The 20288-nt window shown below is 37.4% G+C and overlaps 1 protein-coding gene across 8 annotated transcripts in view; it reads right to left on the reverse strand.

Annotated features, from left to right (window-relative positions):
* Positions 1-622: 622 nt before the first annotated feature.
* The window catches only part of LOC143033825 (5-phosphohydroxy-L-lysine phospho-lyase-like), a 345670-nt gene continuing 326004 nt past the window's right edge, over positions 623-20288 (reverse strand). For all 8 annotated transcript variants that reach the window (XM_076199342.1, XM_076199340.1, XM_076199339.1 and 5 more), the window contains one exon: positions 623-2567. In XM_076199342.1, the coding sequence (XP_076055457.1) occupies positions 2414-2567 (154 nt within the window). In that variant the 3' untranslated portion in view covers positions 623-2413. The remainder of the gene's footprint in view (positions 2568-20288) is intronic.

The raw sequence follows: 20288 nt of genomic DNA on the forward strand, positions 1-20288 counted from the left end.
AGAAATAAACATCATCACTCCTTTCATTCATTCCTCATTAAATAATGTGAAAACTGCATCACATATATTCCTCAACAATATTGTTAGTTCATCCCTGATGCACACCTCTCATGGAAGAGGTTACCATCTTTACCATCTCAGTCACCCATGCACATTTTTACTTGTTTGACATCCTGACTACAAATTCTATTGATCTACCTAACCAACCCAATTTGTCCTTGGTCTATCCCTTGTTCACACTCCTAGAACCACCAATTTATGTATCCTTCAAGGACATCTACTCTCATCCATTCTCAAACATGATCAGATCACTTCAAATTACCCTGTTTTATGTTTTCACAATCCTCTGTATACTAGTCCATTCACAAATTCTTTTGTTTTTTACTTTGTTATATTTTGTTAGTCCACACAAACCTCATGCATCTCATCTCCATTACCTCTGTATGACTTTTTTCTATTGTATTCATCACCTTGGTCTCACTCCAATAAATAAGTCAACACAACTACTGTTTCATATTCTCATTTTATCAATTAAACTGTCATCCTTTTATTTCTCCATATTGCTTTCATGCTGCCTTCAACCTTGTCCTCCCTCATTCTATGGTCAGTTTATCATACATTCTTATTTTTCTCCAACCTTATGTACCTAATCATAACATTCCATTCATCTCTGTTTTGCCTACTATTCATCTTCTTTAACCTTCTTGTTCAGCACCTTTCAGCATGCCTTTTTTCTTTTTATTTCTCCACCTTACATCCAGTCTCAATCTTCCTTCCATCTGATAAACAAACATTTCACCACTCTCTTCCCTTCACATATTCATATTTTCAACTCTTTCAATCACCTACACAATCCAGAAATGCTCTTTCAACTGGCGTCCACCAACCACCCTAGTCCATATACTTATGTATATCTTTTTTAACACATTACCAATGTGAAACCACAATAATTTCCATATTTATCATGATACAAAATGGTATGAACATGTGTATATCTAATGATTTACTTCATAATATATCCCTGCTTAGTCTCCATATCTTAAGCTCAACAAGAAACAAGATATTCTCATTGTATATTAATATAAAGTCCTAATAAATTAATCAAATAATGTATAATCAAAACTCAATAAAACAGAATTTTGATTCATGTCTACAGTATGTCAAACCCTGTTGCTCACTCATTGAGTCAAACATTACTTATCTTTGTCTCTCTACCCATGTGGAATATTGACTGCACAAGTTTTATGCAATCAATATACTAAGGACTTTAATGACACCCTTACTGACCAGAGCATGTAACATTATTTAATGTTATTTATCTCCACTCAAAGAAGAATACTGATCAGTTTTAACTTTTACTTCCCCCTCTTTTCTGCTATCCTTTATAAAATCTTTACTACCTCCATAAGTCCACCTATTCACTTTGATATTGTCTTCAAGTATTGAAGTGATGTTCATCAGCAACAAAATACACTACTTTGTTCCTCTGTTGAACTGATAATAAAAATATTGCATATTCTTGTTCTCCATACAAAACTCATTCTCTACTACATTAAAACATATTTTGTGTCAAAATAAATTTTGAACAGGCTGTAAGCGATGTACCACAAACCAATCAGCAGGTAACAATTAAAGAATTTTTTTGCTTTCAACTATAAACAAATTTGCCTCAAATTCCTGTTAGTCACTTTGCAAAACCTGATTCAGATAATAGTCCTCCACTATATACTCCTGTGTGTGTTCTATTACCTGCAAACTTTAACCACTATCAAGCAACAGAAAGCCTTTCCATTCCCTTTTAATGGGTTTATGTTCACAGTAAATGACTACAGAATTTTAAGAAGGAATAAATAACACAGAAATGTTATCCTTTAACACGAATTCAGGGAAGAACAAATAATTTCTGCAATTTGTATCATCCCTATGGTAACCATACACCAATTTATAACCACTTTAACCACAATGCCTAATCCAGGTACAATCTCCATATCTAAAGTTATTTGGTCATTACCTAATTTTTTCCAATTTTTCCACTGAAAACTAACTACAAAAAATATTGCACAAAATCAGTACTTCTTGAAGTGAACAACACAAACAGTTCAGTGTTTTTCCACTGTTCCTCCATATTCCTCCACTCTCACACTTCAGTTCTGTTATAAAAGAATTCAAATCACTATACCTTTTTCTAAAATACTCAGAATAACTGGTCAGTTACACTCCATTTTTGTTTTATTATCTTCATTCTCCCAATATCTATTTCCATCAGTTCTACTCAATTTTTAAAAGTGTTATGAATATTCATGTTTCATTCAGAGATTTTTCTGGTGAAATTTACTCCTCTAAATCCTGCTAATTAAAACATACATAACATCATCACAGTGACATTGCTTCTTTTCACTTCTTATGGTAATTCTTAATCTAGGTCATGATAACTGCTGTTTCCAAAGTATTCTGTGTCCATTGCATCTCTATTGGATGAGGTGGAGTCTTCATCATCATCTTTCTCACCCGTGGGCTGGATGATACCAATTCTACCCTCTCCAGGATATTCCCCTGACGAGCTTTGTCTGCAGTGAAGAAGAAACTAAATTAGATGAGAAATTTTCCTGCATTGGACAACAAATACAAATACTTTGAAATAAAATTTACAGGCTACCATCTTGTAGTTCTGGCAAGCATTATCTATCTATATATCAAGAGCTTTCTCCCCCTTATAAGGGAGGTAGCCAAGTCAAAAGGCATACATGCACTCCCATCCACCATCCTATGTTCCCTCTCATCTTAGCTCTTCATGGGTAATGGGTCATCCTTGTCTCCCTTCCATTGCCCTGGGTCAGAAAAACACACATCCACAGTAAGGACATTTCACTTAATTGGTGAACCCCTCCCCTCTCCATCCCCTCATGTGGCAAATAGAGAAGAGATGGAGAAATCCCTTGAGGCTGCATCAAAATAAAGGGGTTACAAAGGAGGAGCATGCTGACAGGAGACCTTTTGGTCCATAACTGGGTTAGATAAAAAAAAAAAAAAAAAAAAAAAATATATATATATATATATATATATATAATGATAAACAAATAAATAAAAAATATAGTAATATAATAATATATTTACTTACTAATTTCATTTATTATAAAGGAGGAGCATGCTGACAGGAGACCTAATTATGGACCAAAAGGTCTCCTGTCAGCATGCTCCTCCTTTATACATACATATACCAAGGCTTTTTCCCCCTTACAAGGGAGGTAGCCAAAAAGAAAAAGGCATAAAATCATTCCCACCCATTCCATCCCTGAATACACTCCACACCCCTCCACCCTCCCTCTTATCTTAGCACCTCCTGGATGACAGGTCATCCCTACACCTTGTCCACTGCCCTGGGTCAGAAGCAGTGTCGTAAGACACAGCACATCCACAGCAAGGCCGCTTCATTAAATCGGCGACCACCCCTCTCCGTCCCCCCATGCATAAAAGGAGAAGACGGGGAGAAATCCCTTCAGGCTGCATCAAATTTTGCTCACACATACTACCTCACCCCCCATCCCCCTGCCCATTCCACCTCATGCATTACAACATCATCCATATACAACCATTCTCCATTCACCCCTGTCTTCTGTCCTCCCCCGTCCTTCCTCAACAGACATTCCCTTCTTTTCCAAAGCCCCCCTTCACCCCATCCATCCACCTCATCCTAGGACAACCCCTCATGTTCACTCCCTCCACATCTGCCTGTGTGAGGTTTTGGGGATATACGGGATAGGAGGAAAGTTTCTAGGAGCTGTCAAGAGTTTTTATGAGAGTAGTAGAGCTTGTGTCAGGATTAGAAATGGGGAGAGTGAGTGGTTCGAGGTAAAGGTGGGACTTCGTCAGGGATGCATTATGTTGCCCTGGCTGTTCAACTTATACATGGATGGGGTAGTGCAAGAGGTAAATGCAAGGGTAGTGGGTCAGGGATTGGAGATGGTTAAAGAAAATGGAGAAAAGTGGGAGGTGAGCCAGCTGTTGTTTGCGGACGACACTGTGCTTGTGGCAGGATTGGAGGAGGGATTGTGGAAGTTGGTGACAGAGTTTGGGAGAGTGTGTGATAGAAGAAAGCTGAAGATAAATGTGGATAAAAGTAAGGTGATGAGATGTTCAAGGGGTGAAAGTGGCAGCAAACTGGTAGTGAGCATTAAGGGAGAGCGACTGGAGGAAGTGGATATTTTTAGATACTTGGGTGCAAATGTGGCAGGAAAAGATGGAGTGGAGGTGGAGGAAAATGTAGAATGAGAGAAGCAAGTAAATGCCTTGGTGGATTAAAAAGTGTAATGAGGAATAGACATTTGGGAATGGATGCTAAGAGGAGACTGTATGAAGGAGTGATTGTGCCAACAGCACTGTATGGGGTAGAAACATGGAACATAAGAGAGGAAGAGAGGAGTTTGAATGTGTTTGAGATGAGGTGTCTCAGAAGTATGATGGGTGTTACTAGGTTAGATAGAGTGAGAAATGAGGAGGTGAGGAGGAGAACAGGGGTGGAAAGGGAGTTGGGAGATAGGGTTGATGAAAGAGTATTAGGATCGTTTGGACACATGGAAAGAATGAGTGAAGAAAGACTAGTAAAAGAGGTATGGAAGGCTCCTCCTTTATAATACATAAAATTAGTAAATAAATAAGTAGGTAAAGTTAAATAATAAACAAACAGGTAAATAGTAAATAATAATAAATTGACAGATAAATAATAATAAATGATAATCAAGGAAATAATAATATACACACAAATAACAACAAACAAACAAATAAAATAAATGGCAGGCATTACAGCATCTTGCTTAGGTGTTTATCTAAACAAATCTTAAAGTTTTGAACTGAACTACATTGCACTGGTCCTGGTGTGGCAGCATCTTCGTTGTGGGACCACCCCCCAACCCCAAGAGTTGGAAGCCTAATTGCAGCAAACATCACCATCTATATGTGGGTGGCACCTATCCCCAGGAGGGGCTTCAGTCACCTGGGTGAGTACCGCAATCCTTTTACAACATGCACTGTCATATTTTTTCTGCATTAAGGAGTGTTTATCCGGTGCTCACCCATCTTCTTCTACTATTAGCCAGAGATGTAGAGAGCAATCCTAGGCCCACCACAATATATACATGCATGATCCAAACCCATCACTTTGAGCAGAGAGACAAAGGTCTCAGTTCAATGCAATATATGCAAAAACTGGGCCCACTTCACTTGTACAACACTTGCAGATACAAATAAATACATAAATACTCGGACATGTTCTACCTGCCCTCCAATAACCTCACTCCCACCTTCCCAATCACAGCCTACACCCTTACCTACACCCAGTCTCCTTCAGCCCTTGTCCCCAATCAATCCTCTCCCTCCTTTGTCCCCAATTACACCTCTCCCTCCCTCTAACCCAGATCCCATACCTTCCCCATCAATACCCCAACTCCAGACAGCAACAACATACAGAATACACAACATCAACATATTACAACACAACACTGATGGCATCAACACAAAAAATATTAATTTGAACACTTCCTCAAACAACACAACATACATGTTGTCATCATACGAGAAACAAAACTAAGACACTCACACAAAACACCAACATTTCACAACTTCACCACCATTAGACAAGACCGGACTGATGGTGGTGGACTCATTGCCCTGATCCACCAATCCATCTGTTTTGTGGACACAAGTACCACAACCAAAATCCTCCTCCCTACCACAGACAACACTATTGAAATCCAATCTATTCTGATCTGTACAGGCAACAAATCAACACTGACAATATTTAACATATACATCCCACTCCATCATCCCCCACAGTTCCAAACACCTTCAGGCCTCAACTTAATAAACTAGTTACAATCCCTAACCTTATCATGGGTGGTGACTTCGATGCCAAGTCATCGGCCTGGTATGTTGACAACCCTAATACAGACAGAGGGCTTGATATGCAGACTCAACTTGACTCACTGACCATCATGAACAACACAAATAATCATGCACATATCCCACACCAAGACCTTTACACCCCCTCCTCTCCTGATATCACCTTCTGCTCCCCCTGCCTAACCCCAACAACTTCATCGAGAGTGGTTGGATCCCTTGTATCTGACCACCTTCCAATCATCATCACCACCAAAACAAGATGCACCCCAGTTGGCCACAGACACACATACACCAATTACAAGAGAGCAAACTGGGAAGCTTTTACTGAAGAGACAGAACAATATTTTGAGACACTTAACAGTTCACCAATCACAAACATAAACAATGCTGTGCACACTTTTAATACAATTATACAAAATGCAGAGAAAAGATACATCCCTAGAGGGAACAGAAAATTACACAACCCCAACTTCACACCAGAGAGCAGCCACAAAAATGGCACCTGCACTTGCAAACTTGTCATATGAGGAGAGATTGGCTAAACTGGAGTTACCGACGCTGGAGCAAAGAAGAGAGAGAGGTGACCTACTGACCATCTACAGAATCATGAAGGGCACAGAAATACTCAATAGAGGGGACTTGTTAAACTGGGACAAGAGAAGCACAAGAGGACATGGAAAGAAAATAAAAAAACATAGTTACAAAGAGATCAGAAGAAAAACAGTTTTCCACATAGAGTGGTGGACACTTGGAACAAACTGGACAATGAAATAGTGTGGGCAAAAACCATTCATGAGTTTAAAAACAAACTATACACTGCGAGATACAAAGGCAGGACACCACGAGCGTAGCTCCCCTTCCCGCAAAATACAACTAGGTAAATACACCAGAAATCCAAGGTCTCATCAAACTATAAGATACACTTAAACACAAAACCCCCACACCTATCCCTCAAAACATAGCAGTCCTAATACAAACACTAGACACTGTGATTACCAATAAAATACATAAACAGAAAAAACGAAATTGGCAAAATTTTGTCAATGTGTTTGATCACAAAACAAACACCAGCAAATTGTACAAAACACTCAACAGCATTACACTATCCAATAGTAACACAACATGGTCTCATGCAGCAATAACCACAACAACAGATAATTTACCCTCAAACAGACAACAGGCAAACACACTCGTAAACCATTTTGCACAGACAAGCCATCTCACTTCTCACCCTGATGGCTGACACACCATTCGATGTAAAACTTTCCCATAGACTCAGACTATACACCCTTCATAGGCAGTCAGAGAAAACACATAATACATAACCTCTCAAGCACTCATCTGCCTGTGGCCCTGGCAACATAAGTAACATCCACCTAAAACACATTAGACCACAAAGTATACACACACCCACACAATGTAAACAAACAATTCGAAACACCATACGGTCCAGACACGGTTGGAGCAACACTTATTTTCGGAGCGCTGGCTTACGAGCGAAAATATAAACAAGAAACGATCAGCGTAGGCCTTGTTGTTTATACATGGGGTGGTAAGGCTGTGCATCCGTGGTGAAACAATGTAGGTCGAAATTGTATCTCCGTTACTTTTTTTTTTTTTTTCTTTTTTTTTTCATTGTTCTTAAAAATGGAAACCCCTAAATCCAAAGATGCAACTAAAAGAAACCTGGAAGAAACAAAAATCGAAACTCCACTAGGAGTAGTGAGAAAAAAATCATGCTTCGCTTCAACACCAAGAGAATACCAAAGATTAGACGTAAGTAGATTTTCCGGGTTTGAAAGAGAAGGAAATGGATTACTAAGAGTAGAGATGGATAGAGAACCCAGATACAGGAACATAATGAGGAGTAGAGATCTAAGTGATATCGTAGATGAACTATTAGAACTTAAAAGCGAATATAAGATAATGTACCAGGAAGTATCAAACCTAAGGAAAGCCAACGAAGAAAACAATAGGGAGATAGACGAATTGAAAAAGGAATTAAAACAGCTTAAGGGTGATAATGAGAGGTTGAAAAGTGAGGATAATAGTAGGAACGAGGTTCTGAAACGAGAAATTAAAAGTCAAATGAAAGAAGTGACTGAAAAGGTGGAAGAAAAAATTAAGGAGAATGACCTACAGGAAATAAAAAAACAGTGGAAAATTGAGCAGGAAAGTCAGGAAATATCCCTAAAGAAAAGCACAATGTACCAAGATATCAGAGGGAAAAGGAAGAAAAAGAGATTGCCAACAAAATACTAAAGGAGTTACAAACAGATGAGTTAGGCTGGGACCGAGGAAACTCATAGAATGGGCAGGTACTCTAAAGATAAGCAGTATAGACCATTAAAAGTAAAACTTAGATCGCAATCAAGTGTAGAAGAAATTTTAACTAGAACAATGAGATTAGCAAGCAGTGAACAGTACAAAAATATATGGATAAAAGGAGAAATGAGTGAGGAAGAAAAAGAGAAAGAAAAGGAACTTAGGAATGAGGCAAATGAAAGGAATGAGAATAGAACTGAAAAAGAAAAGGAGTTTTTTTGGAGAGTGATAGACATGAGGCTGAGGAAAAAAAACATAGTCATAGGGAAAATGGAAACAAAGAAGACAGAAGGGGAGGAGAAAGGAAACTAAAAATAACTTACACAAATATAGACCAAATAATATCAGGAATAAAAGAATTAAACAATTATCTAGTATTAGAAAAACCAGACATAATGGGAATTGTAGAAACCAAATTAAAGTTCATACTAACACCCCACACTGTGGGACAAGGTGAATATAACTGTTGGACAAAGAATAGAAAGAACAAACAGGGCGGAGGAGTTCTAATTTTGGCCAAGAAAGATTTAACTGTCACAAAAATAACTGAAGGAAAAAATAATGTAGAATCAATTATAGTACAAGTCGAAGGTAAACAAATGAAGAAATGAAAATTTGCAGTGGTATATGTACCTCCTACAACACAACCCTGGACAGAAAGGGATCATGCCGAGTTACTAGATGATACAAAAGAAGAACTTATTGAAACACTGAAGGACGGAGAAAATACAGTAATTATGGGTGACTTTAATTCAAAAGAAATATGCTGGGAAGATATGACAGTGAAAGGGGGAGAGAAACACTGGGGCAATGTACTCCTTGACTTGACGATTGAATACACAATGACCCAGTGGATTAGAGAAAATACTAGATATAGAGGAAATGAAGAACCCTCAAAATTGGACTTAGTTCTTACGACAGAACCTGAGATAATCGAAAATATTATTTACAAAACTCCAATAGGAAAAAGTGACCACATACTAATAGAAATGGAATTGAAAGAACAAACAGACCAAAGCAAAAATGATAAACATAGAATAGGAAGACCTATGTATAACAAAACAAACTTTGAGAAACTTAAAATATTCTTTCGCAATGCAAACTGGGAAAAATTCCAAAACAAAGATACAGGGATAGAAGAAAAATGGAACATACTAAAAGAAATTTATAATGAAGGAGTGAACAAATTTGTACCACAACAAAAAATGGAAAAGGCATACATAAAGAACTGGTACAACAAAAGATGTAGTGAAGCAAAGGAAAAAAGAGACAAAGCTTGGAAAAAATGGAAAAGAGATAAGAAACAAAGCAAATGGCAAACATACATCAAACTAAGAAACGAATATGTAAAAATACGCAGAGATGAAAAGAGAAATTATGAAAAAAAGATAATAGACAAATGTAAAGAAGAACCCAAACTATTTTACAAATATGTAAATGGAAAACTGAAAAACAAACAAGAAATAGAAAAACTGCACCAAGATAAAAAGGAATTTACAGAAGAACTGGAAATGGCTGAAATAATGAACAACCACTTCAGATCAGTATTCACAATAGAAAACTTGCCTAACAGTGAAGTTAGAGAGAATTATCCCCAGCAATGAAAGAAATAAACGTAACACAAAAAGAAATCAGTGATCAAATTAAAACCTTGGATGTCAGAAAATCACATGGCCCAGACGGAATAGCAAACTGGATACTGAAAGAATGCATGGAAGAATTAACTGACAAAATATATGATATAATTAAATCCTCACTTAAAGAAGAAAAGTACCATTGGACTGGAAAAAAGCAAACATTGTACCAATTTATAAGGGAGGTGATAAGGAAGATCCATCTAACTACAGACCGGTCTCACTAATAAGCACAATAGCAAAAATTTGTGAAAGAGTGATCAATAACAGATGGGTTAAATACCTGGAAGAAAAATCTATACTGAACCCAAATCAATTTGGATTTAGACAAGGGAGATCCTGTACAACAAATCTGATCTGCTTTTACTCAAGATTAGTAGACATACAACCACTCCTCGTTTAACGACGACAATTGGGACCAGCGCGCCGTCGTTAACCGAATTGGTCGTTAAGCGAAAGTGTATACATATACGTACATGTACTGTATGTACAATGTCCAGCAATACATGTATCTTTATTTTCGTGTATTTTCCCTCTTTTATACAGTACATTAAAGCTTTATTTACTGTTTATTTACGGTGGTTAGGTTACTAAAATTACCGTATATGACCAAATCTGCGTATGCTGACATTCCATATTGAATACCGGGGTATTTTTTTAGTTTCGACCATGGGCGCAAAATAGCAATAGAAAATTAATTATTAATTTTGTAAATTAAAATGTATCAACGTAATATGCAATTTTGTGGGCGGAAATGAAAGTAAAAAATACCTTGCTACAAGAAAATATGCTAATGAACAAAGTCGGTAGCATAGGCTCGGGACGCCATCTTGTCGTCTGCCAACGTCTCTCACGACGACGACAACGAGGACGAGCCGGATGACATTTAATTTGCAGGTAATGATTTATTAAACACAGGTTAGGTTAGTTTAGCTTAGGTTAGACGAATTAATTTATCATCCTTTCATTTCTTCGACATCGGCATCTATCATAACAAACATGGTGTACCCAAGGTCTAAATATACAGGTCAGACCGTTTTCATTCTTCTGCGCAGCTTCTGACGTCATTTGGCTGAGTCCATTTTCTCTTTGTGATACACTGAAGAAAACTGTGAAACGCCAAGGAAGACAGGAACTATAATATTTTATATATCATATATATATATATTATATATTCATATATATAGACAGGAACTATAATATTTTATATATATTTATATATATATTTTATATAATATTTGTCAGAATATAACTAATTCGTGGAGCGGTGCGAGCGAAGGCGACGTCATCTTCGAACGACGGACCAGCTTCAACTGACAGCTATAGGACCCGCTAACCCCACTTTGAACAGCCAGGTGACGTTCACGGGCCCGCTGCGCCAAATCCCTCGAAATTCGGTCGGAAGTGGTTAGACCTTATATTCTTAGATCTTGGGTGTACCATTCGTCCGACATGACTTCGTTACTTACGAAATTTGTTTTAGCATTTTTTTTTTTCCGCTCACAAAATTGCATATTACGTTGATACATTATAATCTACAAAATTAATAATTAATTTTCTATTGCTATATTGCGCCCATGGTCGAAACTAAAAATTTACCACTACCGGCATATACTGTACCCAGGTAGTTTTTGCAGCTTGCAGGATGGTAATGTTGACCTAAGCTTCAGAACACTTTACCTCACAGGTAATATCCACCGTACAAGTTCATTTATAACATCATACAAATTTGCCTCAGCCAACTTAATTATCGTACACGACGTCGTAACTTTGGGAGATTTACGTTAAACGACGTCATAAAGCCCATTGTTACTCCGAGTTGTCGTTAACCGAGTAGGTCTTGTACCGTATTTTCCGGCGTATAGTGCGCGACTTTTTTCCGTTGGAAGGGCCTAAAAATCGGGGGTGCGCGTTATCCGGTGGTGCGCATTATCTACGGCCTACGATAAAAATTCTGCGGCTGTGTGTGTAATTTTTTTCACAACAACGTGACGATGTTGGCCGTCATAAAGTCGGGACGGCACACTTCTCCGTGACGTTCCGTGAGAACAAGAAGAACAGCCATGGTGACATGAAAGAATACGCCAGCATGGGCTACCGTATATAAATATTTGGTATAGGTAGGTATCTATCGAATCTTATTTTTCATGTTTAAATAGGCCTAAATACCATGAAACATGATAAATATTCATGATATTTGCCCTTGTTCACAGCATCCTAGTTTGAATTTTTATGTTGGCATTGTTGCTTCACTTTAGGTATGGTACAAATTCCGTTGCGGCCGTTCATAAACTCGTGTCAAACACCTGACTACAACACCCTCTTTCGGGAGTTATATTAACTAAACGTCACCTCGATGACTGTCCTATTTCACCACTGTCATTGCAGGTTCAAAGCTAAAACGAAACAGTCTGTAGTTTGATTCAGTGTTAAATAAAAAATGGTAAAGACGAATTATTTCCTCAAGATATAAAATTAACATTTTCTGTAAAAATCCCGAAATTTTTCTGTATATTTTACTTTCAATAAACATTTTTAGATCATATTTCCTACAAACTATTTAAGCTACAAAGTAATAAGGGACCAACGCACAATATGGTTCTCGATTCTCTCGCTAGATGGCGATCGGGCATGCGCGTTATACGTCGGTGCACGCTATCTGTGTACTGAGATAACGAAGTGCATGGGTGCGCATTATAACCCGATGCGCATTTTAAGCCGGAAAATACGGTAATACAAGAAAGAGATGGATGGGCAGACTGTGCTTTTCTGGACCTGCAAAAGGCATTCGACTGGGAAGAAGTAAAAAGCGGTGTCCCGCAAGGATCAGTACTGGCCCCGATCATGTTCGCTGTATATATTAATGACATGAATGAAGGCGTGGAGTGCTATATACAATTTTTTGCAGATGATGCAAAATTACTTAAGAAGGTAAAAACGGAGGAGGACTGCAACTCATTGCAACAAGATCTGGACACAATATGGAATTGGACTCAAAAGTGGGAAGTAAAATTCAATATTAAGAAATGCAGTATAATGGAATTTGGAAAGAGTAGAAACAGAATATCAAAAGATTACAGAATTGGAAAAAAAAAAACTATGAAAAAGATTTTGGAGTGATGATTGGAAAGGACATGAAACCAGATTAGCATATAAATAAAATGTTCGGAGGAACCTACAACTTATTGAGAGCAATCAAAGTGGCATTTACTTATATGGACGAAGAAATGATAAGGAAAATACTAACTACACTAATAAGACCAAAACTTGAGTACACAGCATCACTTTGGACACCCAGTACCAAAAAGAATATTAAGAAACTAGAAAGATTACAAAGAGCGACAACCAAACTAGCACCGACACTCGCCGAACTAACATATGAGCAAAGACTACCCAAATTGAACCTACCAACTCTGGAACAAAGAAGAGAAAGAGGAGATTTGCTAACTATCTACAGAATAATGAAAGGAATGGAAGTTTTAGACAGGAACAACCTATTAGTGTGGGAAAACGGTAAAACAAGAGGACACGGAAAAAAATTGACAAAGGATAGTTATAGAAAAAACTTGAAAAGGAACAGTTTCCCACACAGGGCAATAAATACATGGAACAAATTAGACAACAAAACAGTATGTGCTAACACTATACAAGATCTTAAGATAAAACTTGATGCGGAGAGATACAAAGACGGGTCACCACGAGCATAGCTCCCCTCCCGTATATTACAACTAGGTAAATACAACTAGGTAAATACCAGGGAAAAGACAAATGTATGATGAAGAATCATTTTCAGGCTTTGGTAAGTATGCGAGAAGAAATTTAAGTTGAATCTTAGACACAGAAAGGGAAATGAGTAGAAATAGGAAACAGTGGGAGAATGAAGTCATGGAATTAAGGAAAGAAATTGTAGAATTAATGGAATGTTTAGCCCATGCTAACATCGAGATTTCTGACCTAAGAAAAACAAACTTACAACTAAGAACCAAACTTAAGGTAATGAAAAATTATATAACAGAAGATAAGCGTGAAACTGAAATGAGGAAAATTAATGATACTACCAGTAGTGACAACTAAGAGATAGATAATAAAATACAAGAAATGACTGAAAGAATTAAAGAAAACTTAGGTGAGGAAAGTATGCAAAAGATTAAGAAATGGAAGGAAAACAGAGAAAATGAAGAAATTGCCTTTAAAGAAAAAGTCCAACAATAGATGCAGGAAAATGCAAAAGATACAATCATTCAAGCAACTAAAGAAAAGACAAATTGGGTTAGAGATACAGTGGATAGAAAAAATATATCGTGGTTTATGGACTAAGGGAAAAACATGGTCAGGCGAGGTATATGAGAGAAAAAGAAGAAAAAAAAAAAAAACAGCAATAGCAATCTTAAAAGAAATAAAGGATGGTGATTGGGAAGTAGAGAAAGATATAAATGATGTGTATGGGATGAGACTTTATTCTACGGAAAGAAATCGACCCCAAAAGATCAAACTAAGGTCACAAATGGCAGAATACATGATAGAAAAAGCAAGCAAGTTGACAAGGAGTGAAAATTACAATAAGATATGGATAAAAAGAAAAATGAGTGTTGAGGAATTGGAAAAAGAGAAGACATTAAAAGATGAAGTTAAGGAAAAAATGCAAAGAGAATGGATACCGAAAGCAAGGAATTCTATTGGAGAGTAATCGACATGAGACTGAGAAAATGGTACATCAGAATGGGCGAAGCAAAAACAGAAAAAAAAAGATGAAGAAAGAAAAAAATTAATAGTGGCCTATACTAACACTGATGGATTAACTTCAGGGCTGAATGAACTAAATGATTCCCAGTTAGATGAAAAACCAGACATAATGGGAATTGTGGAGATGAAACTAAGCGATTCAATACCACACATTACTGTTGGACAAGGGTTATATAATTATTGGATTAAAAACAGAAACAAGAAACAGGGACGAGGAATCATGTTCTTGGCCAAGAAAAACTTGAATATGACAAAGATTACAGAGGGTAGAAGCAAAGTAGAACTGATCATGATAAAAGTCGAAGACAAGGACATGAAAAGTAGAAAGTTTGTGGTGATTTATTAGCCCCCTAAAAAGAGCTCTTGGAAAGAGAATGAGCATGCGAAAATGCTAGAAGATACAAGGCATTCCTTAAACGAGATACTAATGGGAGGAGGTAACCTGGTAATTATGGGAGACTAACTGCAAATAAATTTGTTGGGAGGAAATGACAGTGAAAGGCAGAGAGGATATGTGGGGTAATGTATTACTGGACATGACCATGGAATATACAATGACACAATGGGTCAATGAAAACACCAGATACAGAAGTAATGAGGAACCATTGAGACTGGATTTAATATTTACAATGGAACTTGAAATTGTGGATAAAATTGAATACAAGACACCACCTGGAAAGAGTGACCATATACTTATAGAGACTGAACTAAAAGAAGGAATATATATATGGAGAGAAATGAAAATTATAGGAAAGGAAGATTGATGTACAACAAAACGGACTTTGGAAAACTAAAGAAATTCTTTCAAAATGCAAATTGGGAAAATTTTTACACGGAGGAGACTAAAGTGGAAGAGAAATGGGAGACCTTGATGGATAACTACAATGAAGGAGTGAATAGGTATGTACCAAGACAGAAACAAGAGAGAGTGTACATTAAATGCTGGTTCAACAGAAGATGCAGCAAGGCAAAAGATAGAGGGAACAAAGCTTGGAAAAGATGGAGAAAAGATAAAAAACCTGGAAAATGGCAAATATATATAAACTATAGAAATGAGTATGTAAAAGTGTGAAGAGAGGAAAAAAGGAACTATGAAAAAGACATTATAGAAAAATGCAAAGAGCAACCCAAACTATTCTATAGATATGTGAATGGTAAACTTAAAAATAAACAGGAAATGGTGAAACTATGCCCAAGGAATTACAGAATACACAGAAGATCCAGAAATGGCAGAAGTCATGAATAACAACTTTAAGTCGGTTTTCACTAGAGAGAAGGTACAGTATTGGGATGAAGGAAGTGAAGTGCTATCTCCTACCATGAGCAAAATAATAACACAAAAAGAAATAATGGAGCATTTAACAAACCTTGATGTTAGGATATTGCACGGCCTGGATGGAATTACAAATTGGATACTAAAAGAATGCAAAGAACTAATTGACAAAATATGTAACATAATAAGTTGCTCAGTTAAAGAAGGAATAATACCAAAAGACTGGAAAAATGCCAACATTGTACCAATATATAAAGGAGGAAACAAGGAAGAACCAACTAATTATAGACCGGTCTCACTAACAAGCACTATAGCCAAAATTTGTGAGAAAATTATCAAGAATAGATGGGTAAAACACCTGGAAGAAAATAATAATAAACCCAAGACAATTTGGGTTCAGACAGGGAAGATCATGTACCACAAATCTAATCTGTTTTTACTCAAGACTAATAGATATAATACAAGAAAGGGATGGATGGGCTGATTGTGCTTTCTTGGACTTACAAAAAGCTTTTGACAAGGTACCACACAAAAAATTATTTAAAAAATTGGAAAATATAGGAGGGATACAAGGCAACCTGCTAAACTGGATGGAGGACTTCCTGAATGGTAGAAAGATAAGAGTAGTACTCAGAGAAAAATATTCAGGTTGGAAGGTGATTAGTAGAGTACCGCAAGGATCTGTATTGGCTCCAATGTTTGCTATTTATGTGAATGGCATGAATGATGATGTGGAATGTTACATGAGCTTCTTTGCAGACAACACTAAATTGTTAAGGAAAGTAAAAACTGCAACGGATTGCGAATCCCTACAGGAAGACCTGAATATGGTTTGGAAGTGGAGTCCGAAATGGGAAATGGACTTCAACATTAAGAAGTGCAGCATAATGGAGTTCGGAAAAAGTAAAAATAGAATATCAGGACAATATCAAATTGGAAATAAGGAGGTAAAGAAAGTGGGACCTGAAAAAGATCTGGGAGTAATTGTCTCAAACGACTTGTTCCCTGATAAACAAATAAACAAAATTGTCAGAGAATCCTATAACTTACTAAGATCAATAAAAGTGGCATTTACCTATTTGGACAAAGAAATTATTAAAAAAATATTAGTCACACTGATAAGGCTTAGACTAAAATATGCAGCGACATTGTGGTCACCCAGTACCAAAAAGAATATAAAGAAAATTGAAAGACTCCAGAGAGCAACCACAAAAATGGATCCAGCACTTTCAAACTTGTCACATGAAGAGAGACTGGCTAAATTGGAGTTACTGACTTTGGAGTAAAGAAGAGAGAGGCAACCTACTGACCATCTATAGAATCATGAAGGGCACAGAAATAATCGATAGAGAGGACTTATTAATTTGGGGCAAGAGGAACACAAGAGGACATGGAAAGAAACTCAAAAAAGATAGTTATAGAAGAGATCTGAAGAAGAACAGTTTTCCACACAGAGTGGTGGACACTTGGAACAAACTGGTTGAAACAGTAGCGTGTTCAAAAACCATTCACGAATTTAAGAGCAAACTAGACACTGCGAGATACGAAAGCAGGACACCATGAGCGTAGCTCCCCTTCCCATAAAATACAACTGGGTAAATTGTAAACTACAACTATTTGCACAACACTATACCCGGCATCTGGAAGCATGGGAAAATAATCACCATCCCTAAACCCAATAAAGACCCAACAATCCCAACATTGCACCACCAAATCACACTTCTCTGCACCCCCTCCAAAGTCATTGAATGCTTCATACTACAACTCATCACACCAAATATTCCCCTTCCTGAATAACAACACAGTTTTAGGCCACTACACTCCACAAACACTCTTCTGATAAACCTCATGCAAAGAATTTTAGATGGCATCATAGAACACTTCTTATAACATTAGACATTAGTAAAGATTTTGATGCTATGCCCCTCCACAATCTAACAAACAAAATATATATCATAGACATGCACAATAACACCAAAAGATGGCTGGTCATTTATCTGGCAGGCAGGAATGCTTATGTGTCATATAACAGTCAATCATTGCACACTAGAAACATTAAGAATGGAGCACCACAGGGCTTAGTTCTATCCCCCACACTCTTTAAACTATACAGGCATGATATACCCATACCAGACACCTCAGAAATAATATAGCCATACCTTGATACACTCAACCCATGGCTCATTACAGACTCAAAATAGCCCCAGCCAAATCTACAGCAACACTTCTCACCAACTGGCCAAAAGAACACAAATATATACCATATATACTCGCATATAGGTCACACTTTTTTTAACTAAATATTTCGCTAAAATCAGGGGTGTGACCTATCTACTCGACATTAATGAGGTACAGCACTACTCTGTCACCGAAGTCGCAACAATTGGTCATTTAGTGTGACAACGACACGGAATTTCAGTGGTGTTCGCACAATATGCATCAGAGAGCTTTTCAAGCCTTTTGTATGCATAATATATATACAGTAAAACCCCGATTATCCGAAACGAAAGGGGGGAAGCCTCTTTCGGATAAGCCGATTTTTCGGATAATCCAGATTTATCAGAAATATATTTCGTGTTGACATACTTTGTGTGTGTGTGTGTGTCCTGTGCCTTCCCCCCCCCTCTCTCTCTCCATCAGTCTCAAGTTGTGGATGGAACACAATTTTTTTTTTCGTGTTGACGTACATACTTTATACGTAACAGAGAACAAGAATTATTCCATACATATATCTTCCACTATCCTGACGAACACAATAAAGCAACTCTGCCACTCCCTGCCTCTGTCACCATCACTCCACAACCCTTCCACTCCCCAGACACACACACACACACACTTTCAACGAACGGACGGCTTGAAGAACGTTCTGAAGAAAAGTGCCGATTGTGGATCCCAACGCAAAGAGAAGTACCTTTTTGTATTTGCAGGGTGGGGGGAAATTGCTCGTGGGGCAGTAGGTAAGTAGGAAAAGAGGAGAAGGGGAGGGATTGCTGGGGAAATGGAAGGAAATGAGGATGTGGAGGACTTGGCCCAGGCAGACGGGCGCAAGGTCAACATGAAACGACCACCGGACCAGCTCAGTGATGACGAAATGGCAAATAAAAATGTAAAGATTAGAAGTATAGAGAGGAGCAATACAGTAGAAAGTGACGAGAATATGTTCCAGGGATTTAAAGAGGGTGGGGGGGACACAACCCCCCCCCCCCCGACTGATAAGGCTAGAGGTGATCGAGGACTTGGAACGTAAGTTAGGTAATGTAGACTCCATTTTCCAGAGAATTGAAAGGTTGGAACAACTAGAGAAGGCTAACAGAAACTTAACTGAAGAAGTAGAGGACCTAAAAAGACAGTTAGGAAATGTAAAGGAGGAGAATGAGAAATTGAAGAAGAATAGTAATGAAAACAGAGAGAAAATAGCTACAGAAGCTAAATATTGGAGAATAACTCAAGAAGGGAATAAGGTTTCATTCACTGACATAGTCAAACAGCAATTGAAAGAACATAATGAAGACTCAGTTATTAAAGTGATGAGACAGAAGGAGAATATAGTAAGAGAATTAGCTGACAAAAAGAAATGTATAATTATATTAGGAATGGAAGAGAAACATAACCCAGATAGAACCGCAAGAATCAAGGAGGAAAATGAAAGAGTAAGCAGTTTATTAAAATTAGTCCAGGAAGATGAACCAGAAATTATAAAGGAAATTGAGGAAAAATTCAGACTCGGAAAATATAGTACAGATAAGACCAGACCAATTAAGATTAAATTCAGGTCACAAACAACAGCAGAGAAAATTCTATCCAAGACAGGGAAACTAGCAACAAATGATCAATATAAAAAGGTATGGATAAAAAGAGAAATGAATAAAGAGGAAAGAGAGGCAGAAAAGCAGAAAAGAATTGAAGCTAAGGCAAAAAACGAGGAAAGAACGGAGTCAGAGAAAGAGAGATTCTATTGGAGAGTAGTGAACATGAAAATAAAGCAGTTCGACATACTAAAGAAAAACATAAGGGAAACAGAGAACACAATGGAAGTGGCAGAAAACTAAGAGTGTCTTACACAAATATAGATGGATTGATAACAGGATTGAATGAACTGAATGATTATTTGAAAGAAAAAGAACCGGACATAATGGGAATTGTAGAAACAAAATTAAAAGGCCCACTACCACCCAACAGTGTAGGACATGATACATACAATTATTGGATTAGAAACAGAGAGAAAAAACAAGGGGGTGGAGTTATGTTCCTGACTAAGAAGGATATAAACGTGAAAGGTGTCATATATGGAAAGAATACAGTAGAGATGATTATGATAGAAGTAGGAAGACCGAGATAAGAAGAGCAGAAAATTTGTGATCAATTATGTGCCTCTGAAAACAGCCTCATGGGAGGAGAGTGAACATAAAAGTATGTTA

This window comes from Oratosquilla oratoria, chromosome 16 (genome assembly GCF_046742065.1).
Source record: "Oratosquilla oratoria isolate Oo_2021 chromosome 16, ASM4674206v1, whole genome shotgun sequence".
Taxonomy (NCBI): domain Eukaryota; kingdom Metazoa; phylum Arthropoda; class Malacostraca; order Stomatopoda; family Squillidae; genus Oratosquilla; species Oratosquilla oratoria.